The 27,095-nt window shown below is 36.8% G+C and overlaps 3 protein-coding genes across 4 annotated transcripts; 2 read left to right on the top strand and 1 right to left on the bottom strand.

Annotated features, from left to right (window-relative positions):
• Nucleotides 1-54: 54 nt before the first annotated feature.
• Nucleotides 55-11,679, bottom strand: LOC103950568. The gene is made up of 42 exons (XM_009361796.3): nt 11,482-11,679; nt 11,251-11,326; nt 10,951-11,022; nt 10,763-10,843; nt 10,580-10,647; nt 10,392-10,446; nt 10,260-10,308; nt 9,954-10,091; nt 8,132-8,207; nt 7,937-8,015; nt 7,790-7,836; nt 7,448-7,642; nt 7,123-7,198; nt 6,925-7,005; nt 6,773-6,853; nt 6,614-6,690; nt 6,462-6,516; nt 6,318-6,366; nt 6,044-6,181; nt 5,785-5,866; nt 5,610-5,688; nt 5,412-5,458; nt 5,038-5,249; nt 4,826-4,913; nt 4,538-4,657; nt 4,315-4,433; nt 4,155-4,227; nt 3,942-4,061; nt 3,560-3,628; nt 3,293-3,463; nt 3,159-3,206; nt 2,843-2,984; nt 2,619-2,716; nt 2,388-2,532; nt 2,156-2,244; nt 1,974-2,084; nt 1,812-1,886; nt 1,279-1,344; nt 990-1,178; nt 790-900; nt 588-668; nt 55-435 (listed from the first exon to the last, which is right to left on the bottom strand). The coding sequence occupies exons 1-42, from the start codon at nt 11,581-11,583 to the stop codon at nt 256-258; spliced, it is 4,110 nt and encodes a 1,369-aa protein (XP_009360071.2). The 5' UTR covers nt 11,584-11,679; the 3' UTR covers nt 55-255.
• Nucleotides 11,680-16,458: 4,779 nt separating this feature from the next.
• LOC103950567 (putative nuclease HARBI1) lies at nt 16,459-20,302 on the top strand. Of its 2 annotated transcripts, none has more exons than XM_018648275.2 (4): nt 16,459-16,769; nt 17,965-18,411; nt 18,487-18,712; nt 19,369-20,302. In XM_018648275.2, the coding sequence occupies exons 2-4, from the start codon at nt 17,971-17,973 to the stop codon at nt 19,878-19,880; spliced, it is 1,179 nt and encodes a 392-aa protein (XP_018503791.1). In that variant the 5' UTR covers nt 16,459-16,769; nt 17,965-17,970; the 3' UTR covers nt 19,881-20,302. The 2 variants fall into 2 exon arrangements, with proteins under 2 accessions (XP_018503791.1, XP_009360070.1); XM_009361795.3 differs by having other exon boundaries at nt 17,961-18,411.
• A 4,341-nt stretch (nt 20,303-24,643) lies between these two features.
• LOC103950665 (uncharacterized protein At3g17950-like) lies at nt 24,644-25,689 on the top strand. The gene is made up of 2 exons (XM_009361896.3): nt 24,644-24,993; nt 25,085-25,689. Exons 1-2 carry the CDS (start codon nt 24,910-24,912, stop codon nt 25,595-25,597), a joined length of 597 nt encoding a protein of 198 aa, XP_009360171.2. The 5' UTR covers nt 24,644-24,909; the 3' UTR covers nt 25,598-25,689.
• The last annotated feature ends 1,406 nt before the right edge of the window (nt 25,690-27,095 follow it).

Below are 27,095 nucleotides of genomic sequence, written 5' to 3'. Positions count from 1 at the left end.
CACCAATTTGGTACTAATATAATGAGACTACCTTGGTCGATCGAAGCCACGACAACGAAAAATTTTTATTTTTCTTATCATTGATCTAATATCAAACTCTACATTTATTGGAGTTGAATCTGTCACGTTCACGGATCCCAATTCGACTAGTGAAAACAATATTCTTTTATTATTAGGGTCCCTAATTCGATTATTCATCAGCTTAAATTGTTATGTCAACAGTTTAGCTTCATCTGTGATACTGCTCCTTCTCTATCAAGCCTTTCCTGCTGAACCAAATAGATGCATCTTCTCTGCAACCACTGCTTTCATGGCTTCCTTCGCCGACGCCATAACGTGGACCAGGTCTTTCTTCGGGTTGCTAAGGGAATCCGTGTAAGCTTTTCGCACCTCGGTGTTTACATTGAACTTCCTCACACCATGCTCTATGCATTCCTGTTCATGAAGCCAAACAGTTTACTTGGACATTAAGCTTTAAGTGGAAGTAATGCAAATGTAGCTTGGAAGCATCTCTGAGGATCTTCAGCTTGTAAACGAAAACCTAAGAACCCGAATTGTTTTAAAATCGCTATGGATAAACGTTGTACCTTTATAAGTTCCTTCGACAAACCAGAAGCGCCATGAAGCACCAGGAGGACTCCTTTCTTCGAACTCAAAGCGTACAGATCCTAACATAAGGGAAAACGAAATCAGTTACGTAGATAATGAGGTGCGTGTTGTAATGTGCAACTGACATTCGACAATCTAACATCAGTAACAGCGCAAAATCTGGTCAGAGACTATCTCAACCTTAAGCAGATCGAGTCTCAGATTCGGGCCACTTGCAGGGTATTTTCCGTGCACATTTCCAATACAGACTGCCAAAGCATCTATCCCGGTTTTATCAATGAACTCCTCAGCCTGAAATTCGTAACGCCTTCTGATGATTAGCACAAGTTTAGGAGTGAAGGAAAGCTAATTCCAAAAAGTTGCAAAGAATAAAAAATAACCTGCTTAACATCAGTCAGCCTTGCTTCATAATCTTCGACAGTTAAATCATCTTCTGTCCCCGACAATCTCCCTAGTTCCGCTTCTACTAGCACGCCTTTTGAGTGAGCAAAGAATGCGACAAACTTGGTGTATGAAACATTCTTGGTAAATGAAAGATGTGAACCATCCGCCATGACAGAATCAAATCCCTGGAAAGGTAAATACAGTTACTAACGCTCTCTATATATGGATTGCATTCTGAGTGAAAATCAAAGCAATGTGCAAAACAATGGTAAAAATTGAACGTACCAACTCAAGAGCTTCCACCAGATCTTGCTTGGAAGTTCCGTGGTCAAAGTGTACAGTTATGGGAACCTGCCATAACATATACATTATCTCGATGTCTTGATGAAAGTGGAATTTTGAAATTATTGTCGATTTTTCATATCCAACGCCATTTGTTCTATCGTGATAATGTTTACCATGTTATACCATTAAAACGCAAAACCATCATGACTGTTACAGCATGGAACTGTCACGCAGTAGCTAACTCAACCTTGACAATTGGAGCTTAAGGGCTAAATAAGAAAGCACAACGAGAGAGCCTAGTACTAGAGTCACAGACTAAAGCCGCAGAAGTGAGAAAGAGTGGATTGAAGGAAGTCTGTGTTTCCAACTTTCCATGCATACCGCTCGATACCAGATATCAGGGACTGGGATTAGGTTCAGTAATGACAGAGTTTTTCAATATTTGTAAACAATAAGATGGCAGCCTTCGATTTAAAGAAAAAGAATGAGAAGTCACAACCTGAAACACATGTTTAAGAATATGTGCCACTTACACTGGCTTGTTCTGCAGCAGCGATACAACATGCAACCAACGGGATCCCTCCTTGCTTCAAGGCACCTGGATGGACCTGATAATATATGAAAATTAGTTTTTTTTTTTTTGTTTTTTTTTAACTAAATCAACGAGATTCATCTAATGTTTATACTCTTTTAACCTGTAATATAGCCGGACTTTGTTCTTCTTCTGCTGCAGCAACAACTGCCTCTACTCCTTCCAAATTATATACATTGAATGCTCCTACAGCATATCCACCCTTCTCTGCATTCTTTACATATATATTAAATTGTCAATACGCGAGGTGAAAATATTTATGAAACTTCAATTTATGACCCATACCAGAAGAAGCTCCTTGGTTGATGAAAGTCTGAATGGACGAGCCCAGGACTTCACGACCTCCGCCAATGCTCTGTCGTCACCAACATTACCTAAGAATGAATAATTTTAATAAGTTTTTGTTGATTTATCGTTGTTACCAAAAACTTAAGCTTTCTAGATATGGACCAACTATTTTTGTTAGTGTAATACGCTTTTAGTTAGCACAGAAATATTAGCGAACTGCAAAACTCACCCGGAAAAACAATGTATGGAACTCCCAGATGCCTACTCTCAGGACCCAGCTGCCATAAGGGAACACCAGCCAGGGCTTGTCCCACTATTTTTGCACATTTTGCTTCAAGAGCTTTCGTAGCAAGGTCAGATGAAGTGATTCCACCCTAAATGGAGTGTAATTTCAGCAAGGAGGATACAAATTCAAAAACAGGGAAAGAGAACATTTTCTCATTTGAAAACGTATACGTACCTTTGCAAGAATGTAACGTGGTCTTGTAGTTATGCGTCTCACTATTTCCACCAGTGCCGAGCTAACTTTGAAGTTGATTTCCAAACTCTCAGAGGGAGCTGCCCAGTGGACAAGAAATCGCCATTTCAGAACAGTTTGGCAACAGCGAAGCAAGTTTTTTATGTGGTTTTCGCAAATATGATACATTAATATAAATCTCTGAACAAAAAGAAATGAAGACTAACTTTTTCCGGTAATAAGCTCCCGACTGGTCATTATTAGAGTGTCCTTCCGAGCTGTAAGGAATATATCTGCCATCTCAGCTGCTCTACTGATTTCCTCCTCCCTCTCTTCTGTAGAACTCATGGCAACTTTAGCAACCGAAACCTACTTATGGCATGTTCAGTTCTGAGTCAGTACCCGATGGCCATAGTTTGTCTGTAATTGTCTACTTGGGAAGACTAATTTTTAATAGAAAATGATCTATCACAGTCTTGTGTTCGAAATTAACAGTAACTTAATGTTAACCATTAAATACTCGATAAAGAATATGTTGGTCACCTCAATGCTTCTCAAAATCTGGCTGCATTGTAGTTTAAGCTCTTCCACCTATGAATTATGAGTGTGAGCCATAACATAAAAATAAAATATAAGGGAGGTAATCACTCAACATACATCCAGATAACCAGTTCAACCTGTTTTGTCGTTTTGGGAACATATGACCCGACAACTATGAGACCTCCGTTCCTTTCCTTGTTTATTCCTATATCCTTGGGCAGAATTGGAGCTCTGGGGATAATTCCGATCCTGGCAGAAACAAAGCTAGCAGCAGTGCGACATAAGAAGCGCTTGCCCTTCAGTTCCGCCTATCACACCAAACAAAAACTCATAAAATGATCTGCCCAGAACTTGATCAAAATATACCAGAAGTTTCAAACAATAACATGGTATATGTATAGCACCTTAATCATTCCAGCTGCAAAAACAGCCATGTCCCTGTCACTAGCTGCGTTAACTATACATGTTGATCCCTGTTTCATGTCACAAATTAAGAATCAGAGGATATAAGTACACAATATCTCACAAAACGACATGCTATTTTTGACCAGTAACTTCATTTATCGCAGGGATTGTTATCCTTTGACGCTTGTAAACTTTTGTAGCCTAGCACTCTTTCGCATCAAAACAAGTACGGAATTGATGCATTGGATGCACCTCCACCCATATTAAACCATATATTTTTAGTAGCTTAAAAATCCCTGTCCGTGGTGGAGATATATAACCATTGTATTTTGCTTGCATGAAAGAGGGAGAGAGGGAAAGAGGCTGCTGGTTCCTCCGTACCTTCTGCAAACTGCAAAGACGCTCACAAACAGCATCTGGCCCACCTTTTCTTAGAATTTGGATAGAAATAGATGTAACACTACTGGCTGGTATGTGGCCGGCTGTTTTCTCCTCAACCCACTGCAAATAAGTTCAAATTTACAATTCAAGCTAACATCAATCATAATATTTGGTAAAGCTATGAATTTGAAGCACAACATATAAATATTAGACCTCGCGAAGGTTTGAAGATTTGTAGCCAAAAGCAGCATCTTTAGCGAATCCTGTATCCCCTGCAGGGATAAGCCTAAAGAACCCATGAACCATAAGCAATGTTAAATCACCATTAAATCGTTATTAAGTACTTTCTAACATGGAAAGGAATGAATATTACTGGTCCGAATCTGCAACATAGTGTACATCTCCAACAGTATAACGCCCTCCTTGAAGAAAAAAGGGGCAGATGATCCATGCATCCATCTCGCCCAGTACTGAAACAGCGGCATCAGCTTCCTAAACAGACAAGGCAGTCTCATCAAATGATATGAAAAGTCCCCAGAGTGTTGAATGACTTTACGACATGATAATTCAATATAGTTAAAAGTCGCAGTACTTGCCTCTGGGAAATGGCCACGCAAAGTTGAATCGCCTCTCAAAACTACTGTATAATCAGCATCCTCAACTGATTTGGCTGCAGTACGCAGGTTTGCACAGATGTCTTTAATTAATACAGTAGCCTGTAAAAACGTCAATCTACATTACCATTTATGACCGAAGTAATTAAAGTAAGAAAAAAATCATTCCTTGGAATGAGATGAATGTTTTTCGTGAGGAATTTCTTTCTTATATAATATGAAGCATGATTTAAACATTAAACCTTGATGTGTTTGCACATAGGCCCTTACCTTCTCAGAACTCAAGGCCCTGGAGTTGGTCAAAATGAAAAAGCATTTTGGACTTTTTCTGAACTGCTCCGTTAGTGATTCAACGGTCCTGCAAAGAACAGTCACCACTTTATAACAACTCTGAATCTCTGCTCATTTTCTGATAAAACAGTATATGCGGTTTCTATTGCATTACATAATAAGAATAGCATAAGGAAAATAAAGGCACTCACCATTCCGTCAAGACCTCAATATCATGAACAGTTTGAGTTCCAGTTGGATCGTCATCGAGAACAACCAAAGTCTTTGAACTGTCCTGATTTAGTCTCTGTATTTCACTAGTGGGATCTACTTGCCACTCAACTGGGAGAGACTTCAAGACAACGTCCTTCTTAAGAACCGGAAGTTTTGCTTCTACCTTAACACCCGTTAGTGTCTCATAAACCTGCATACATACAACTGCTTCAGTTAAACCACCTACTGCCACCACCATTAATTTATACTTTGACTTAACACCCGTGTAGAATTTTGTTTAGATAATTTTACATGTACTCAATAAACCAACTAACTTCAACTGAAAGAAAAAGCCAATAAAGCTTGCGCGTACCTTAACCACACCAGCATCATCTTGCCGACCCCAACCTGCAGCAGAACCTGCCCAACAGTTGAAACAAGTATTACTTTCCATAAGCAAGCTAGCAACTAAAAAGGAACCCAAAGGTCAACATTTGTCATATTCGGTGCCAACATTTTCCATGCAGCAATAAGATCCTACGTATTTTAAAGGAAGAAAATTTATCAGAACCTGACAGGAATAGTTGATGAGCAACAGTTGATATATGAAGTGGAATTTTTCGAACTGAACAATCTTGAGAAACAATTCCCTGTAGACGATTAGAATATTAGTACACTGATAATCTCTTAATTGTAATTGTAAGTTGTTTCTATTCAAAGAATGCATGAGTGAATGTTCATCTGACCAGATCCTTCACAAAAATATCAAGTGCAGAATGCGGAGTATAATCATTGTCGAGCATATGTGGAACACGATTTTCGAACATCCTGCAATTGAAAATGTTTGCTGAACGTTAACAATGATATTAGTCTAGATAATACCAGCTCACGTCCTAATTTGGGAACATTTGACATCAACAATACATTTCCTCTTAAAATTTGCATGTTAAATAAACAAATTTAAGGTTTTGAGAAAGTAAGTACTTAAACAAGGAAGAAAGTTACCAGGATGTTCCCTCACTATTTGTGATGAAATCAAACAACGTCCTTGTATTAAGACCCAATCGAGCTCCAAAAGCCATTGCTTCAGCTCCCGACGCTATATGAACTCCAGCAAGCAATTGATTAACCATCTTTACACCACTATAGAACAAAATATAAGAGGAATAAAGTAATGGAATTTCACTTCCAAGATAAAACGAACAAATAGCATCATAGACCTACAACGATCTAATAGACAATGAGATACGATATGCAACAAACATTGACTCAAAAGTACCTTCCAGCCCCACAGCCTCCTTTGATAACATAAAGCTTCTCGCTTAATGCTGTTCACAGAATATAGTCAAATACCAGTCACAAAACTATTTATGAGAACCCTACATTCTGAAGCCTGATGAACCTTATCGTACACACTTAGTACCTGAGAGGACTGCACCAGCACTCTTAAGAGCTTCATCTGTACCGGATGCCATAATCTGAGAAAGACGCAAAAATCCAAAAACCAGTTAAAAACTAAAACTTTTGAATCAGCTATTGGGACAAAAGTCAAAACCAATGGTTGTTCTAACACACCGTAAGTGCCCCCATGGAGGCTCTCACAACCCCACCAGAAACAGGAGCATCCACCAACTTGAAATTCTTTCCTTCATCTATAACATTTCAAAATCCTGACTACAGTTTCATCACAAGTAAAGCATAATTACATAGTGCGAATGGAATGTAAAAACATACTTTGCAAGCGATGATCTAGTCGGCTCACAAATCCAGGAGAAACAGTGGATGAAAGGATAATAGAAGCTCCAGATGGAAGTGCTATCAAATACAGGAATATGGAGTTAGTCCTAATAAAAATGGACTAGGGAAGCTGGGAATAATTTGTTTACCTGAAATAGCACCAAAGTCTCCATACAAAGCGCTCTCAGCTTGAGCTTCATTTGTGACCATTATTACCAGCACATCAACATCTAGGAGAGAAAATGCGTCAGAAGCAGATAGGTTATTGCACCAGACAAATAAGTAATGGATAGTCATCAAATTGTTTTAATCGCCTTCTACTTCTAGAACGTTTAATATGCATCTACCTTTACATACTTCTGCCGGAGAGCCTCCAATCGAGCCACCAGCATTGGCAAAACGAGTCAGTGTTGGTTTATATACCTGCATTCAAAAGAAGCCGGAAAATAGATCAGTTTGACCGGTATCTTAAACTATAGTGTCAATCTTGAACTTATTCAAGGGGGTACAACAATATTAATGTGCACACACAAATGTAAGTGCATGTATCGACCCCTAATGTACAAATACTGTTTAAGCATTGCTGTATGACGTCGGAAAATAGATGATACGAGAGAGCCTCAGTTAAATACCAGTTTCTTGTTTCAATCAGTATACAAACTGAGGACTTACATCATAACCACAAACAGAAAATTTAGCTTTTAAAAGGTGAGTTGCCATTCCAAATCCCATTGCTCCAAGACCAATGAATCCAACTCGGTTGACGGTATATGATTTAGCAACAGTGTGGCTTGCCAATTTCTCAGGGATGTAAGTCTCAGCATTTGCTGCATCTAAAATTCTCACTCCAAGTTTCTGTTCCCAAACCTGTACAACAATGTAAAGTGTACGAATAAGAAAGAGTAAATTGACTCGACGAAACACATATTTCAAAACAATTTTGATGTAAAATGGAGGAATTCAAGCTACAAAAATGCCTTAATCATATATTTTGGGGCTTAAGTATAAGACAACCTTAATCAATGTAGCATCTTCATCATCTGTGTTGTCACGTGGAGACCCTGAAAAAGGAAATTTATGAGAAAATCTTAAGCACAAAGCTGGTCATTTCCAAAGATCGAACAATATAACGTTACTTGATTGTGTTCTGAGATTCAGTACCAAGAATAAGTTGCTGATGAGCAACTGCTAAAAGCGGGAGAGGAAAGCTAAGCGACTTGGCCAGATCCAATATAACCCTCTACAGAAAATCCCATTAGTCTTATGTAATGAGATATTGCCTTTGACAGAAAACAGCCAACACCACTATTGAAGTTGATCCAATATAAAGCACAAAAACTGTACAGTATATCTTACCAAGTTTTGAACAAGAGTATTCAAATCATCTTTGGCAGCACCCCTTAACAACTGAGGAATATGGTTCTTGAAAACCCTGAAATGAATAAATACTTATAATAGTGGGCAGAGTATGAAGTGATCAAACATATTATAATATGGGATGATTTTGTGTAAAATCGATAAAAAGTTACAATATTAACAATATATCAACAATATTTATGTGAATTATAAATAGGTCAATCATGTATTGTGATACTTAAATGCATTTAAAACAAACAAAAATTACAAAATCTGCCACTACATCTGGCACCGACTTCAATCGACACTCGCTTTCTCGTAGTTTTATATTTTGGAATAAGTCCATACGGATATGCTTCTTGATTCTGTTTTTTACATTTGGATTCAGACATTGCGTTGCATTGTCTATTTACTGGTTTCATTTTTTCCATCACTCACATGCCACCTACATGTTCTTTTTACATTTGGATTTAAACACTACAATGCAGTGTCTGTTTCCTAGTTCTGTTTTACTTTTGGATTCGTACATTACAGTGTCCGTTTCCCAGTTCTTTTTTTTTATCACTCACACGTCTCCTATGCTTCACACCTCGTACGACTCCTGATTTTTAGATTTCGATTCAAGCTCCGTTTCCTGGCTCTGTTTTTTACATTTGGATTTAGACACTGTAATCCGTTTCGTGGTTCTGTTTTTTACATTTGGATTCAGACACTGCATTGCATTGTCCATTTCTTGTTTCTGTTTTTTTTTTTTTTAGTTGAGCAGACTCATTCATGTAAACAAAGGGCGAGGGAAAGAGTGATATAATATACATGTTCTAACTATTTATACGATTCATATCCTCTACGGATCAATTCTATTGGGATACAAATCCAACAGCCAAAACCTTTTCATCTTCCTCTCTTCCCCTCGACTCCTCTTTCTCCCTCGCAACGCCACACCCCACCATTATTAACAAACCCCAAATTTATTTGCATGTCATCTGTACTCTAAGTTTGATTTATTTTTTTGCTCTCTCTTACTGTTTTAGCTTTTTATTTGTTGTCTCTTTCTTCTTCTTCATCTTTGAGATTTTCTACTATAACTTTGTTTCTCTCTATTATTCTTCCATAGTTATGGAAAAAATCTCTGCAACCAAAAGACACTGGTTTGCACGACCCCTCTATTTATTGTTTTGTTAATATCGGCTGAGATTTTGGGGTCGAGGGACCTGCAATTGAGGGGTGTGGCGGTGTTGGCGCTGATTTTGAGGAGGGTAAGGTGAGGGACTTGCTATTGGGGGTGGTGGGTTGGGTGGGTTGTGGCAGTGTTGGGGCTAATTTTGAGGTGGAAATTTGACCTGGAATTTTGGTGGGGGGGGGTGTGGGGGGGCGGGCGGGGGCGCTGCTGGTGGTTTGACAGTGAGAACTTTGAAGTGAGGGAGAAGGAGAAGAGTTGAGGGGAAGAGAGGAAGGAAAAGAGATTTTGGCCATGGATTTGTATCAATTATGAGATCCATAAGGATCTTCACAAAAAACCCATATGACCTTCATAGAGAAAGAAAGAGAGAAGGATAGAAGAGTCAAATTCTAACTATTCATAATGACTTAAAGCTTATGTGACATTCATTATTGACCTATGCCTAATTAATAAAAATACATCATTGATTAAGTCCGAAACAAAAATATGTCATTGATATATGACTTAATAGTAAAGTTTTTATTGACTTTATAGCGAGGAACGATAAATCGTATTCTCAATTGTATTTTGGCTTTGACTATAGAACATGAGGCACTGTCATTAAAGAAATGTAGATAATAAGTTGAATGCGTAGGCACGAACCATGAGTTTCCCGCAGCATTAGATATGATATCGTAGATTATCCACGGATGAATGCCGGCTTTGGTGCCAAGAGAAATAGCCTCCAAAGAAGCAACAAGATGAATACCCTCAAGCAGTTCCTTAATCATCCTAATTTTGCTGCAATACCAAGGAAACTATAACATCATAAGACAAATACTATTTCTGTCTATTCATACAAGCAAAACTAAGGGCGGGGGAGCAGATAAACATATTTTGAACAAAATCCTCCAATAAATACAGTTTTTTCGTATTCTTAACTACGTAAAAGGGTTACAAAGTGATTACCTTCCAGCGCCAACTTCACCATCAAAAACATAAAGCTTATCGCACATTGCTGCAAGAAAGAAGTATCTTGCAATATCAGTCATCAAAAGTATCTTCCAATATCAGTATTGTAGTTTATTTAATGAATATTACCAGAGAGAACTGGCCGTGCTTTTAAAATAGCGTCTGACCCTCCGGAAGAAGCAATCTAAGGCATCAGAAAAACATCAGCACTAACAGTTAGGATGATTGGGGAGCGGGGAAGGGAGGGCAACGGGGGGAGAACCTTCGCATCCACCACTACAAGCAAGAAATGGTAAATGGTGAGCAAGTGATCTTACCATGATCTTTCCACTTAAACCATCAGATACTCCCTTTGTGGCATATATATCTACAAGATCAGCTGTATCTGCAAGAATAACAAAACGTTAAGTGATTATCTCAAATCTTAATATAAGATATCAAAACACATTTCTATATAACTCATCATCACATAATGGCAATGATATCAGGGGTTTAATTGCCTGTAAAACGCGTCTGTAGATTCTGAATAGACGATGGTAATATTGTTGAACGAAGTATGACAACAGTATCCTTCTGAAATCCTGCATTCCATTTCCGATGCATATATGTATCAGTATATGTTTAAAGCAAATAGAAAGAACTATGGATACGGTATATAATGTCAAGATTCAATAAGCTTCGGAAGGACCTTTCGATGCACCCTCATCACTGAAAGTTGCATCATTTACTTGATCTGCTAACACAACCAAAGCTGCAACATCTGCAAGCCATTGCAAAGAAAGCGGGGATGAACATCACTACGTCAGCCCTTTTGTAAACTAAGATCAGAGATTTAATCCTAACATACAGACATACAGACAGACACACACACACACACACAGACATAGAGACAGATAGACATACACACACAAGGCCAAGCTAGGAATGGTGAATACATAAAAACAATAAATAGTCTGATCAAACCGGAGCCGGATTGTATTGATTTTACCTTTTCCTGCCTCCTCTGGGCCGCCGCATCTGGTTCCTCCAAGCTTTAAAAACTCACTAATCAAATTCCCATCCATCTGCAGATGAATCAATCGCCATTAGAAATCGAAAACACTTCCCCAAAATAAATCACTTCCAAATCCAAATCCAATAAAACTGAAAAGGAACACAGAAACAGAATCGAAACGAAAACGAATCGAGCAAAGTAAAGTCCAGGAGGAAACCCAGCGACCTCAAAAGCTTGGACTTTGTAGCCACTGCGGAGGAGAGAGGAAGCCAAGTCCAAGCTCAAGGCATCCAAGCCGACGAACCGAACAGCTCCCTTGGACGCCATTGCTGCTCTGCTTTCTTCTGCTGCTCTGATAGCTTGGTTTTTGCAACGACCCTCACTGTCACTAAAGACCGGACTGACCAATTTTGATTCTTCACAAAAGGAGGGATGAAATTAAATTATTGAAACTAAACAAATATATAGACGGATTTGCTGACGTGGATTTGAGTCCTACGGATGCCAAACGTCTCCACGTTTCCATCGTTGTGCGCCAATCTTTGTTTTTTTTCTCCATCTATTTTATTTACTATTTATTGGATATCTTGCACCTCAGTTTTGCGTTTAATTTCAAATTCATACCGACTTTTTTTTTTAAATATAAAAGGGCTTGCAATTTTGTATTAATGTTGTCGATAAAAGATTTGTTAAGTCAACTGTTAAATAATGATATAACAAATGTATTATATATAATTTGTTAACTTGATTATTAAATTTGTGTCACGTGCCAAACAACTAATTAGAAATCTAATTTTTCTATAAATGTTTAAGAAAAATTAAAATTTAGTTAGGTTTTAAATTATTAAAAAATAGTGAAAAAAACGCAGCTACCCCCTTTCCTATCACCACCGCACCTCTCTTTCTCGTTTAGATCAACAAACTCCTTAAGCCACTTTTACTTCCATTTTTCCTTTTCCTTTAGCTGTGGAGAAAAAAATAGTGAAGGGTTGAAAAATGGTATTTTTGTATTGGCAGTAATATTTAAGGGTCTGTTTGGTATTCTATTAAAAAAAATCATCATTTTTCAAAACATCTCTTGAGAATAATTTTCTTTAAAATTTAAAAACTTGTTTGTATGAAATTCACAATTGTTTTTAAAGAAAAAAAAATCTCATCATACACTAGGAACTTCTAAACTCAATAGAGAGAAAGAGGAGAGAGAAGGAAATGAGAGAAAGATAGAAGATTAGAAGAACAAGTATTATGTGTGAGAGGAAACATAAGAGATTCAAGATTCAAATAGAATACCAAACATGCTCTAAAGTTTAGAGCTTTTATTAATGGATTGTGTTGTGGGAGAAGAGAGAGAAGAAAAGACGGTGGACAGGAGAAGTTGAAGACATTAGTGGACAAATTTGACTGTCACGTCAGCGAAAATAGAATGCTAAAATTTGTGACATCAGTATTTAATTAACTTAATCAATTTTATAACGATTGTACGATATTAGACAAAATCTTAAGCCACTTTATGAAATTGAAAAAATTAAAAGACATTGTGTCAATCTAAAATTAAATGAAAACCTAAAAGCACTGTTATTTCCTGCCTAATGCTGTATAGGCCCTAGGCAACTGGTCACCATCCCGATTAATTCTCTAAGCGTTTAAAAATTAAAAGAAGGCACCTATACCTGCTTAGGTGCCTGCCCTCCTAAGCCTCCGTCTAGGTCACAACTCTCAATTACACATAAAATAGACAATTTTCATTTTGCATTTTATTCTCAATAAAATGTAAAAGACCTGTTGAATACTTAGATTATGTTTGTTCTATGTTTTCATTATATTCTAAAACTTTATACTTTGTATGATATTCTATTTTGTAATATATGTATCACAATGCAATTATGTATTTTTTTAAATATAAGTATGCACTTACTTATACAATATATATACTTAAATCCGTCTAATCCGTCCAGGTTCCCACCTTGGTCCATCTAGCCGCCTGTGCGCTAGATCTCAATTCAACGCCAGATTAGCACCTAAACGTTTTTCAAAACATTGCCTGATAGAGTAAAATATGATTTAGCCTACTTTTTCTATTTCAAAAGTTAAAAATCACTAAAAATTAGACCTATTTCAAAAGATAATCTGTAAAATTGAACTTATTTTAAATTTTCCCTTTATTGTATATGGGTGTGGAGGTGGTCATCTACTTTTTGATCCTTTTGGATGGTTGAGCGTGCAATTGGATTCTCCAATCCAATGTGTAGCAAGATGACGATGACGAGACGATGACTCAGAAACGCACTTTTCCATATTAAACAATAGTTTCAGGTTCAATCATTATACGCCGCTTCCCGCATATGAGGTGTCCCCGTGATGGTAAGTAAATTCTTTTGGTAATAAATATGGGCCTTCTCTGCGATTTTTTTTTTTTTTAGATCAAACGATAAATTTTGTTAAATTAGGTATTATATTAATCATCGATAGGGTTTAAACTTACACCGTCATGCAAGAGCTCAATTCTTTTCCACCCTATTTTGAAAAAATGATTTTTTTTTTTTTTCCAAATTTGAAAGAATGATTTTAAGGAAAACTATCGAAAAGTCTAAAACTTTAGTTTTAATGAAAAATGACAAATAAATGCGTAAGTGAATAGTAACAGAAAAGGTAAAAAAAATATGATTTTTCGTTAAAAATGAACAGTTCGAAAGTGTTTCGTTAAAACTCTCATGATTTTAACATGTACTATTTTTGCACTTATTTAGCTTTATCGCTCAATTCTTTATTGAGTTATTCAATTTAAAAGTAAAAATAAGAATATACATAAAAATAAAAGTAAATGACTACAATTTTTTCATTCTAAAAGTTTAGACTGGGAGGCTATCCAATCCCTGAACAAAAATTTACACTAAACACATAATGATATGAATTGTTCAAGTGCTCAAAGAAATGCCCCATCGAAAATCTTAATAAAAAAGTTGACGTTGCACACGCCTTTTGGAATGCAACGGGGATCTGCCACTATTTAGTTGTTTTCTCTGTGAGCTAACTTTTTAATTTCGCTCCTAATTATGTGTGTGAAATATATATATATATATATATATATATATATATATATAGGAAGCTTCATGGTGCACTGCATGTTGGGAACATGAGAGAAACCAAATGAAGGAAAACACAAAAGCTTGGCTGTAAGCTTCATATCTAACTCTGCACAACGATGTCGATGTTGTCCCAAAAAAAAGAAAAACCCTCTGCACAAAGACAAAATTTAGGAAATTTCTCTTATATTTGGGGAAGTGACTTACCTGTCCTATACACTAGTTGGAACGAAAAAATTTGGGTCCTCTAATCCTTCAACAAGTAATCTTATAACCAGATTAAGAAGCCAACGATTTCATTCCTCATTTACCATTGATGAGGGAAGCGGGAGGTACATACTGCCTACAAGAACACTCTGACACTTAAATCAGTCTTTCGCTCCAACAACATTCAAGATGCCTGTATGAATAATAAAAAAAGAAAACTAATGAAAAGGGTTTAAAAACTTTAAGTTTTAATGATAAGGACAAAATAAAGGGTAAAGTGAATAGTAATAGGATTGACTTTTTAGTGTAAAAATATGGTTTTTCGTTAAAGTAAACAGTACCGCAGATTTTTCATTAAAACTCCCTAATAAAAACCCTTGTATTTTAGTCTGCCAAATGACATGCTACAAGCACTAGTACAATCTTAATGGGTATTTTTCTCAAATTTATAAGTGACAAATCTTAAATTCGGCTTCCATGAATGACAAACTCGATTCTATATTATCATTGACCTTATTGTGTGGCTTAGTACATCTCTGTACCCCAATACCATTGTTTCAAATTAGTACATCTCTGTACCCCAATACCGTTGCTTCAAATTTGTTTGTCTATATGACATCACGTTATGAGTTTGGGACAATGTCCCCTTGGTGTCCTCTCATTGCACGTAAGGCCATCTCCAACCGAATGAGGACAAAGGACTCCCTTTAGCCCTGCAATAAATTATAATTTAATGAACAGTGCTATGTCATATTTTATATTGTCTCCAACCGAGAGGGCCAAAGGGCCATAGGCCAAACATAGCCCTTTGACAAACAATCTCCAACCGAAAGGGCCAAAGAGCCATAAGCTAAATATAATTTATTATTTTAATTAAATTAATATGGTTAATCAAATTAAACTACCATATTAAAATAAGGTTTTTGGACATATTTTGAGTGCCACTTGTTGCCAAATGAATAAGCATCCGGATTTATTATCTTTATATAATCTCAATAATTTTTTTGATATGATTTCGAGTAACACGTATCACTAATGTGAGTAACTCTCCAGATTTCTTATCTTTATGTAATCTCAATAATTTTTCGGATAGGATTTCGAGTGACACGTGTCGCTAAAGTGAGTAACTCTCCAAATTTCTTATCTTTATGTAATCTTAATAATTTTTTGAATAGGATTTCGAGTGTCACATGTCAATATGTAATTGGTTGTGCAAATTTTAGATATTGTCAAGCTTGACATTGTGGAGCTGGAGGGCTAGCAAAATGTCAAGCTTGACATTATGGCACTGGAGGCCTGGCTGGAAATGGCCAGCCGTGGAGTTGAAGGGATGGCAAAATGTCAAGCTTGACATTCTGGTGATGAAGGGTTGGCTGGCTGGAAATGGCCAGCCCGCTAGCCTGATTTGGGAGTTTGGGTCCGGTGGGGTTCATAAGCCCTTTGACCTAGTCCTCGGTTGAAGACGATTTTCATGTCATTCTAAGCTATTTTTAACCCTATGCCCCTTTGGCCAGGTTGGTTAGAGATGGGCTAAGTCACTGTCGACTTTGAGGCCTTCATTAGGCCAAGAATGGAGGAATTAATTTGGGCTTTCTGAAAACACACTCCTACAAAATAGGGTTTCTTGAGAAATATGGTTTTAGCCCAAAAAAAAGAAAGAGAAAAGCCCTCACACCCAACAAATGTTCTTAACAACTAATTCAATAATGAACAGATTTGTTAACCGGTCGTTTCGTGATAGGCAACGCAAGAAATTATCATGTCTAATGTTTATGTATGATAAACAATATCTTATCAAATTCTTAATGAGTGACTTAACTTTTTAATGAGTTATTAATATGTGACTGAATAATAGCCCGAATTATTAACGTGTTGTTCAAAACTTATTATTTTCATATCATTTCGTGTCAAAGTAACAGTAGCAAAAGAAATTGCCAGCCTACCCTCCTCCCCCAGTCTGAAGTTTGCAGAAGACTGCAAATTACAAATTTATCGAGAAAATAAAAGGAGAGAGCGCGAGAGACGGCAAAGTGCAAAAGCACACGCACAGAATCAACGGAGAATGTAACGTCACTCAGTGGCTCACCTCACTCACTCACAACTCCCTCAAATTCAAAAACCCAACGATTCTGTTCATCTCACACATTTCTCTCGTTCCGCCCCCAAGCCGCCGGCGACGACGTCGTTTGCCTCCTGAAGTTGCAGAAGCTCAGCTCTCCGCAGGTATGGGCGTTCGATTTCGATAAATTCCCACTTGGGTTTTGTTTAGTGGCGATTATAATTTCGTTCCTTCAACTTGGATTTTAATCTTTTGGTTAATTCCATTCAAATTGTAAGTAGAATTCGTCAGAAATTGATTTTACATTCGGTTAATTTCTTATTTCAGATTATAGAATTCAGCAGAATTGCGTACAATTTCTGTTGATGTCCATTTGAATGTGTAATTTCTGTTTGTGATGCTTTAGTGGTGAGGTCTGCACATATTAGATTCTGGGTTTCTGTAATTTTCGAGTTTGATGAAGTTTTCAGTAACTTTCGCGGTTTTCTGCGTAGATTATTTGTTACCCTGTTTGTGATTGCATTGTTTTGGTTTATGTTTGTATCGAGTCGTTTTTGTGAAATTTATCCGGTTGGTGTAGCTTGGTTTAGCATCAGCTAGTACTTTAGTCTCCCCTGTCTATTGAATGCTGATATTTTCGGGCTTTGGACGCATATACAACCACTAATGTGAAGGAAGTACACATTTCAGTGTACTGCCATATCTTAGAACCTTATTCTGTGTGTGTGGATGCACGCGTGTGCTTCTGTTACGAACATTATGAGTGTATCAATGAAAAAGACCTTAAAATAGATTAGGGATAAGTGTTTAGAAAATATTGATGCAGGTGACTCCTTCATTCGCTAAAATGAAGGTTAACTTGAGTTGAGTCTAAAGTACTTGAATTTGAGAGAGCAAGCATCTGTAATTTTCTGCATTTCTTCGCTACCAGACTTTTATGCTTTTATCTTACTCTTTATCTTTTCATTCCATGTGTATTGAATGGTCCATATTATGGTCTCAGCATCATTTAAAGATGGTCGCTCTTCGTGTCTAAATTAATGTACTCGGTTATCCTGGTGGATTCATAGATTTTCACTTTTAAGGTGATTCACAAAAGTATCATTGTTGTAGAATGCTTATGAGGAAGCAACACCTCTTTGAATTATGGGGTTTAACAGTTGACACTCTTTCTTGTTCATATATGACCTTTTCATTTAGAAATCATGTAATTTCGATATCATTTAGCTGGCAAGAGTTGTTAAGCTGTACTCTCTTATTGATATCGAATCTGTTCCTTTTGTTTTGTCATTTCTTTATGTTTGACCTCCATCCATATACTTGCTGATATTCAATGCATACATTGCTGTGCAAAGGTAGTTGGTAATGGAGATCTCTGAAGATGAAAAGGATACAGTCTATGAGAATTATATACCGAAAGAACTTAGTCATGCTTTATCATCTACTGGTGCAAAGTTTATAGATGAAGTCCTTAATGGTCAAAATGAACGCTGTTTAGAGAACTTTCGCATGGATAAGCATGTCTTCTACAAGTTGTGTGATATTTTGCAAGGAAAAGGCCTACTGCGCCACACAAATCGAATCAAGATTGAAGAGCAATTGGCCATGTTCTTGTTCATAATTGGTCATAATCTACGGACTCGAGCTGTTCAAGAGTTATTCCGTTATTCAGGGGAAACCATTAGTCGTCATTTCAACAATGTCTTAAATGCAGTAATGGCAATTTCGTTAGGTTTCTTTCAGCCTCCAGGATCTGATGTTCCATCCGAAATTTCAGAAAATCCTAGATTTTATCCATATTTTAAGGTAGTCCCACAGTAACCAAGTATGATATGTATCTCATTTCTATGTGATTTACAATTCAAAAATTTTATCCTATAGGATTGTGTGGGAGCAGTTGATGGCATACACTTCCCGGTGATGGTGGGGGTAGATGAGCAAGGACCTTTCCGCGACAAGAATGGCTTACTTTCACAAAATGTTCTGGCTGCTTGCTCATTTGATCTCAAGTTCCTTTATGTCTTGGCTGGTTGGGAAGGCTCTGCTTCAGATTTGCAAGTTTTGAATTCTGCTCTCACCAGACGAAACAAATTGCAGATGCCAGAAGGTATTGCCAACCTGAATTGGACTATTAAACGCTCAGTTAACGTAGAAAACTGTGTTTCCTCCTTAAATTGATAGTCATTAAAAAAGTATTCTTCTGTTTAGTTGATTTCATAATGTTATCATATATAAAAGCCAGCATGCTAGCGCGAGTGTGATGCCAATACGGACACAAGTTTGATTGCCTGATTATAGATCATAATTCATGTCAATCACTATTCACTAAACATCCTTGAATGTGAGATTTTCTGTTGGACAAAGTTGTCCTTTCCTATTCTATGAAATTACACTGAAGCCACCATATGAAGTGTGAACTCTCTTACACATCTGTTACATTTTGGTGGACATATTTGTCCCATCTTCCTTCCAAAGATCAGCTCTATCTTGGCTAGCTCGCATCATAATGGGGATGTAGTAGATTTGCATTTTCAACTGTCAAAATACAAGGCAGATTAAATAGATTATAATTTACTTATTAGACAATAATTTCTAGAAGTAAATGTACTGTCAAAATTAGATGAACTGGAAACTGCAGGATCCCATGTATGCAACACATGGTGGTTTACTTGTTTGGAAAATATATAGAAACGATCTTATTCTGTCAGTACTACAATTACTGTGGGATCTTACTACCACTGTTGGGATCAAAATTTGTAACAGGGAAATACTACCTCGTGGACAAGAAGTATCCAAACATGCCTGGCTTCATTGCTCCATATCCTGGCATACCTTATCACTCAACGGTGTTTCCTAGTGGTTATCAACCTCAAGATGCAAAAGAGCTATTTAATCAGCGACACTCATTGCTACGAAATGCATCTGATCGCACTTTTGGGGCTTTAAAAGAACGCTTCCCTATATTGATGTCAGCCCCTCCGTACCCATTACAAACACAAGTCAAATTGGTTGTGGCAGCTTGTGCCCTACACAACTTCATCCGTGAGGAGAAACCAGATGACTGGATCTTTAAAATGTACGAAAAGGACACCATACTGCAAATGGAGGAATCAATTCCCCCGTTAGCGGAGGTGGAGCAACCAATCATGCATTTTGAAACCTCTGCTTTGGACATTTCTTTTGAAACAGAAGAACTGGAATTCACTTCGCAAATGCGGGATTCGATTGCAAGTGAAATGTGGGATGACTATATCCATGATTTATCTCCCATGTAGATCAGATTGATTATGGTCACAGATTCAAGCCAGATTGACATTTTTTCTGGGTTTGAGTCCACGACAACCAGACGAAGGTTTCGTTAATGTACATTTCAACTTCTGTTTATAGAAAAGGAATACATTCGTAGGGTTTAGAAAAAGCAATCATTTGGAGGGGGTTGATGTTGCTGCCTTTTCCACCACCTTACTCCTAACAGCTGAACTCCAAAAGAATGAAGCGGGAAACTTTGAAGATTGGGAGTGCATGTGTGGTAGGGAATACAATTTGTGATAGAAAAAGCAAGTGTTAAAGTGGTGGATCTACAATTCCATGTAAAACTGGCTGGTTTAGCAGTGGATTTGATCACTTTTTGGTACTATTATCTTCACGTTTTTGTCCGGTCCCCCATTATTTTATTTTATTGACTTTTTTGATATTATTATCTATTTCCAGGTGACTTTTTTTATCGTATTATTATCTATTTTATTGCCTTTAAGTGCATCGGGATATTAATGGGGTATGATGGAGCTATGGGATATGTTTCTTAAATCTCATCCGTTCATTTCAAGCAATGTGATCCTGTAGATTTTCCGCTTGTTTTCTTATTATTTGCTTAGATAAACACCAGTGTTCCGTGTTTAATGTGGTATTTCCAGGTTTCTAAAATGGTAGTTGGGGAAAGCATAACTGAATACTGCAGTGCAGGTGACTATTTGTCAGACTCAGGGACCAAATTATAACGACCATCAGATCGTGCATGCCGGTGAGTGGCCAAGACCAGCGACTTCACCAGTGGTTGCGGAGAGATCCTACTGTATTCCGGGTACATTCCTCCCACCAAGATTTTGCCGCGGTGAGTGGCTATTTCTCTCTTGTATGCATTTTACGTTTCGTGATATTAACCCCCTTAGACCAACTCTTGGCCTATAGGCTATAACCTATTTTTTCCCTTCTATCCCCCTCCCAAATCCAACCCAACCCAAGTGGAAAATTGGACATAAAACCTAAAACTTAAAACAAAGCCAGAAATACTCCAGGATTTATCCTAGAAAATGGTGTGGGCACCATCAGCTGGACCCCACTCACGTAGGCATGTCCTCCAGGATTTATTGAATTGAACAGCTAAGATTGAATATAATTAAATCTAACATTAAAAAAAAAAAAATCTAATTGCCCAAATTTAAATCCAACTGCTAAAATAATTAAAAAAAAATATTTGACTCAAAATTCACCAAAGTTTAGTGATTTTTCAATATTTATCGGAATCTAAATATTTTTAGGTTAAAATGTTCATAAAATTAAAATAGGATAGTGTACATAATTTTTATTTATTTTTAAATTACTTAAAAGAAAAAATTAGTCTAAATTTATTCTTTAATAATCTCGGGCTAAAAATTTAGGTCATAAGAGTTGGAGGAGAAAAATTGTTTCTAGGTTAAAACCTAAATTTTTAGTCCAATGATTAGAGATGATCTTATATGTCTCGCGCAAATGAGTGGGAGATATATCTACTCTTGCACCCAAGTTTTTTCTGGTAAAGATAGGACGTCCTACCAGCCATATGGAGTTTGATATAAACAAATCCACAGCTCTGGACCGTTAAAGTAAAATTCTTCTCCTCTGTGATGTCCCATGTCTTTGGAGATGAGGGCATCTTACAGTTCTGATAGTAGCACATGGGAAAGCTGGGATTAGTCACGCTCAGGGGAGCCTACACCACCTCAGCGTTATACTTCGAAAGAATTAGTCATCAATGAGACTCCAAACGATGTGGTGCTCGATGCACGCCAACACAACATGAGGTGTTACGTAGTTTTTGTAGCAAAGCAACGTCGGAGGATGGTAATCTATGTCACTCGTTTGGGGGCAATCATTGCTACTTCTGCCTGGAATGTTTCACATTGAGAAAAAACTCCGGGGGTGATACACAACCACGTCATTTATATGGAACGTCTTATATCTCATATAGATTCACTTGTATTTTGATCCGGCCTGATCGAAGAAAGTTGGGATTTTACAATAAAATTAAAGGAAAACTAATGAAAATGGTTTGAAAACTTTGAGTTTTAACCAAAAACATTGTAATAACTTTATTTAATGGTTAGGACAAAGCACAATATAAATCAGTCTAATTAAAATGGCCCAAATATTGAGTTTATGATTTTATCCCTAACGGCAATCTTTTGTCCGTTAAACTCTCTTCATTATGGATCTCTCATATTCTCTCCCCTATTTTTTCTTGACATTCAAAACCTTCCATTTTTCTTTCTAATCTCACATAGCAACTCCATTTTTATCACTATGTAAAAACCACAACTTCGACCCCAAACCTAATTTTGAGCCGTCTCCATCTCTGTGAAAATCGGAAACGATCTCTTACAAGCAAAACGGTATGATTTTGTCACTCTCTCTCTCTTCCTCCCTCCCAAAATTTCTCACTCTCTCTCTCTGTCTTCTCTGTAAAGATGAGCAAGGGATCTGCACTTTCACCGACATTGGCAAAAAAGCCAAAGGTGAATTTCTACCCTTCCCTCCTCATTCATCTTATTATTAACCTTTCAATTTGATGAAGAAGAAAAGAAGAATTCGAGGTACTATTTTTCAATTTTTCTTCTTTAGTGGAGTTCATCGTTTGTTTCTCCATAAAATAAATTTGAGATTTGTTAGCTTTTTATTCAGTTTTTTCTCAGATACAATATATATTTTTTTCCAGATACAGTTTTGCCAACATTTTTTTCCAAAAACAGTGTTATATTTTGTTTTTTTTTTCCAGATACAGTGTTTGTTTGTACACAAACAAAACAAACACTGTATCAAATTATTTTTCCTAAAACAGTGTTATGTTGTGGTTTTTCTAGAAACAGTTTTATGTTTGGTTTTTTTTTTTTTCCAGAGACAATGTTAGCTTTTTTTTTTTTTTTTCCAGAAACAGTGTTAGTTTTTCGCCGGTTTGTTTCAACAGTGGTTCTGATTTTTTTCCATAAACAGTTTTAGTTTTCCAGATACAGTGTTATGTTTTGATTTTTCCAGAAACAGTGTTATGTTTTTCCAGAAACAGTTTTATGTTTTTTTTTTTTTTCCTTTTCCAGAGATAGTGTTAGTTTTTTTTTTCCATAAACAGTGTTAGTTTTTCTTTGATTTGTTTCAACGATGGTTTTTTGCACTTCTTTTTCTTCAGTTTGTTCACATGGAGGTTCTAGTATGTTTTCCACGTCTTTTTCGCCGGTTTGTTCTGACGGAGGTTCTGGTACGTTTTGCATTGCTTTTTTGCCAATTTGTTTCAATGGAATTTCTGCCATTGAACTTGTTTCGGCGGCTTTGTTCCAATGAATGCTTCATTTTTCAACTTTGATTTGAACTTTGATTTGATGGTTTTTGAAATTGGAGAATTCGATTTGATAGGAAGACAGAGAGTTATTATGACGGTTTCGTGCTGGTTTGAGGTTGGTGAAGAGTCAGGACAATATCGAATCATTTAGGGGTATTTAAGGAAGTGTAGATTTGTAGTTGGTTGGGCTTGTAAGTTTGGACCGTGGACAATAGTTTTGGATGGTTTTTTATTAAACATTGAGCCTTTTTGGTTAAAAAAAAATTTTGGGATGGTTTTTGGTGAAATATTTGTTAGTTCAAGCCCTTTTCATTAAAGCTTCTTAAAATTAATTGGCAATATGAGAAATAGTCAAATTACTTATAGACACATGCAAAATCTGAATGCCGATCCTAGAATTTATATGAACTTTAAAATTTGATGTTTACTGTGACCATATTATCCATACGTCCCCATGACTATGAGAGGAGGGAGGACCATGAGTAGTGGTCACCGGTGTCGACGTGTCGTGTCGGCAGCTTTTCAATTTTTTGGGACAAAACCTGCAAATGTGCTTCCAAAGTCTTTTGCTTGGCAAGTTAAACTGTGAGACTCATAAATGCCCAAACATCAAATCCAAAATCTTAATTATACCAAACAAATCTACACAAACAACACGTATTAAATACGAGCACTTGAAACTACCATTACCATAATGTATTGAGTGACTTGTTTGACTCAATACAGTAGGGTATAACCCCCACTCCTAAGAGGTCTTTTATACGTATTTGTATCTACATGACGAATGTGTATTTTACTAGCTTAGGATTAGAGACGTTTTAAATGAGAACGATACTTGGTCGTTTAGGTATGATATAAGTAATCATCGCGGTGATTCCTTGATTATTCAAGACGTACTTAATTTCAATGCGTTGGGACCCCCCCTATACTAGAAGATGAGGATATGATTGTCATTTTCTCAAAAGATACAAAATTACTATTTTCCCTCCTTACTTATGTAAGTATTGTTATTGTGTATCAAAAGTGAGGATAAAATTGAAAAAAAAATTGACAAAAAATTGACAAGAAGGATTCTCTTAATAGAATATAATAGATTAAAGACGAATTACCTTCACATGGTAAAAATGTAAAGAGCAACTTAGAATATGTAAGGACATATAGGGCCACTAGTGATAATTAGAAACCCAAGGGGACTCATTTGATATTAACCATTTCTTTAACAAATTATGGAAAAGGACAAAGCACCTCCAAAGCCCCAAACATTAATGATTTGAAACACAATCCAACTTCCACTTAAAAAAGAGAAAATTTTCATTGTGACGGGAATACGGATGATACATCACATATTTTATGTAAGTGATAAGAAATTTTACTTTTTAAGTTATCAACTTTTTAACTTATATATCTCACTATTTATATAATAACACGTGATGTACCATTCCGTGTGCTGATCAAATTGAAAAATCTCTCCCATGCAACACTGTCCCTCCCTCTCCCTCTCTCTCTGTCTCTCACTCTCCACACTTTAGATAAACCTTCAAATTTCAAACCATGCATCACCGTCCCCTGCCCCCCTCTCTCTCCACACTTTAAATAAACCTTCAAATTTCAAACAAGAACAAGATCAAAATCCAAATTCCCATCTCAATTTTCCCGAGAAACAAACAGAAAATCCTCTCCCCAAAACCAACACGCAGAAAGAACAGAAAGCGGGGAAAATGCTAGATCCAAGAAATGATATGCTGCCGCCGCCCTCCTCCCCCACCAACTCCTCTGTCTCCTCCTCCGATCTCGACACCGAGGTAACTCATTTCCCTCATTTCTTCCAATTTCGTCAATTTCTTAATTTTGGTTTACAAAACTTGCGAAAAGTTGGGAAATTTTCAATCGCAGTCTACAGGCTCCTTCTTTCACGATCGGAGCACAACGTTAGGAACACTAATGGGAGTGAGCTTTCCCGCCATCACCTTCAGAGCTCCGAGCCAGCACCTCCGCGACCCCCAACCCGGAAACATCAACAACATCGGTAGTACTAGCGGAAGCAGCTCCGGGAAGACGAAGAAGCCGAAAAAGAAGAGCGCCGCCGCTTCGTCGGCGGTGGGTATGGTGGCGGGGCGGCGGAGGAGGTGGTGGCGCCTCTGCCAAGACGACGGCACCAAGCCGGCTTCACTTGGGGAGTTTCTTGAGGTGGAGAGGAGGTTCGGAGACGCTGCGTTTTACGATACGGCCGCGGAGCTGGAAGGCGTCATGGTGAGCCAGCCCAGAAATGGACGGCTCTTGTTCGCCGACGGGAGGGTTCTTCCGCCGTCGAATGTTGATGATGGGATTGGTACTTCATCGACGGCTGGGGTTCTCTCTAGATTGCCGGTTTCACTCAGTGCCATCTGTAGTGGCGGTGTAGCATAAGCCGCCCTCCCGCTTCTTTTTTTTCACTCTATGTCTTTTTTTCACTTTTTTTTTTCTTTTTAAATGTTTAATGACATCATCATTCTAGTGTATTTATTTGTTTAATGACATCATCATTTAGCTTCTTTTTTTTGGTCACTTCCCTTAACCCTGTGTTAAAATATATTAAATAATTTTTTACCAATTAATTATATATATTTTATATTTTTTTAATTAGTAAATTAATATTTTTATGTGTTTTTATAAAAAGTTAATTAGAGCGATCAAAATTGCAATTTTGTAAAACACAGTGCTTAAATTAGCCAAATTAAAAATATGGTGACCAAAATATATTTTAACCATAAACACGTTGACCAAAAAAGTATTTAACGCGACAAAAAGGGTTTGGCTATTGGATTTCGCTTTCTTCCTTTTTCTTTTTTCCTTTTATTATTGTGTTTTCTTATCTTATGTTATCCATCTACGTCACGATTTGGAAGCTAAATGGCTCTACGAAAATAATACGTATTTTAAGAAAATCTTGCAAGAAAAAGTTGTGGTTAACTTTGGACAAAGTAACATTATCAATCACACTTTAGACTAATAATTTCAGTTTAGGTACTAACTAGCAAAGGCGCCCATTGTTGCGGGTTTACAATTCTACTTAGACATATTAACAACAATGTTTACAACTCTATTTACATATATATGTACATCCATATTTACAATTCTATCTTCACAAATATACTATTCAACACTTCCAACCCTTGTTGATCGAAACTTCGAAGTTTGTTTTCCCTCATATGCATGTTTCTATGTTACAAATTGAAACGAAATTGTAGTTATTGAGATTTTTTTAATTGCTGTAAAAGTTGAATACTTTCTATAGTCAGTTTTCAAATGCATTTAATAAGAAATGTTAGTCTCTTAGCGTTACTCTTTTATAAAATATGAAGTATTTGTTGATTTGTCCCTAAACTTGTATGCAGCTACCAATTTTCACTTTAAACTTTAATTTTAGCCGATTACTTATATAAACTTTTTAACTTAGTTAATTTCCCCTTTGAACTTTTATTTTGGCTGATTGCCCCTCTGAACTTTAATAAATAGACAATTCCCCCCTTGGCATTAGATTTCAAAAGCTTTCATTCAATTTTTCATCCTTTTTGTTCTCATATAGTTGTCATGTGTTGTTTCCGTGATCAAGATGGATGGAAAATTGGATGTAAACTTTTAAAATCTAACGCAGGAGGGAAATTGACTATTTATAAAAGTTCAGGGGGTAATCGGCTAAAATTAAAGTTTAAGGGGGAAATTGACTAATTATAAAAGTTTAAGAGGGTAATCGGCTAAAATTAAAGTTTAGGGAATAAATTGGTAGCTTTATACAAATTTAAAGAGCAAATCGATAAATATGCCTATAAAATATTGTCCAAAAAATATTAAGTAACAAATAGTCGAGTTTTAATTTGAGAGAATCTCGCTTTAGCAAATAAGTAAACAATATTATTAATCAATG

This window comes from the organism of the source record quoted next, unplaced genomic scaffold, assembly GCF_019419815.1.
Source record: "Pyrus x bretschneideri cultivar Hongxiangsu unplaced genomic scaffold, Pyrus_bretschneideri_v1 Contig27, whole genome shotgun sequence".
NCBI classification, from domain to species: domain Eukaryota; kingdom Viridiplantae; phylum Streptophyta; class Magnoliopsida; order Rosales; family Rosaceae; genus Pyrus; species Pyrus x bretschneideri.
This window is presented reverse-complemented; position numbering and strand designations above follow the sequence as displayed.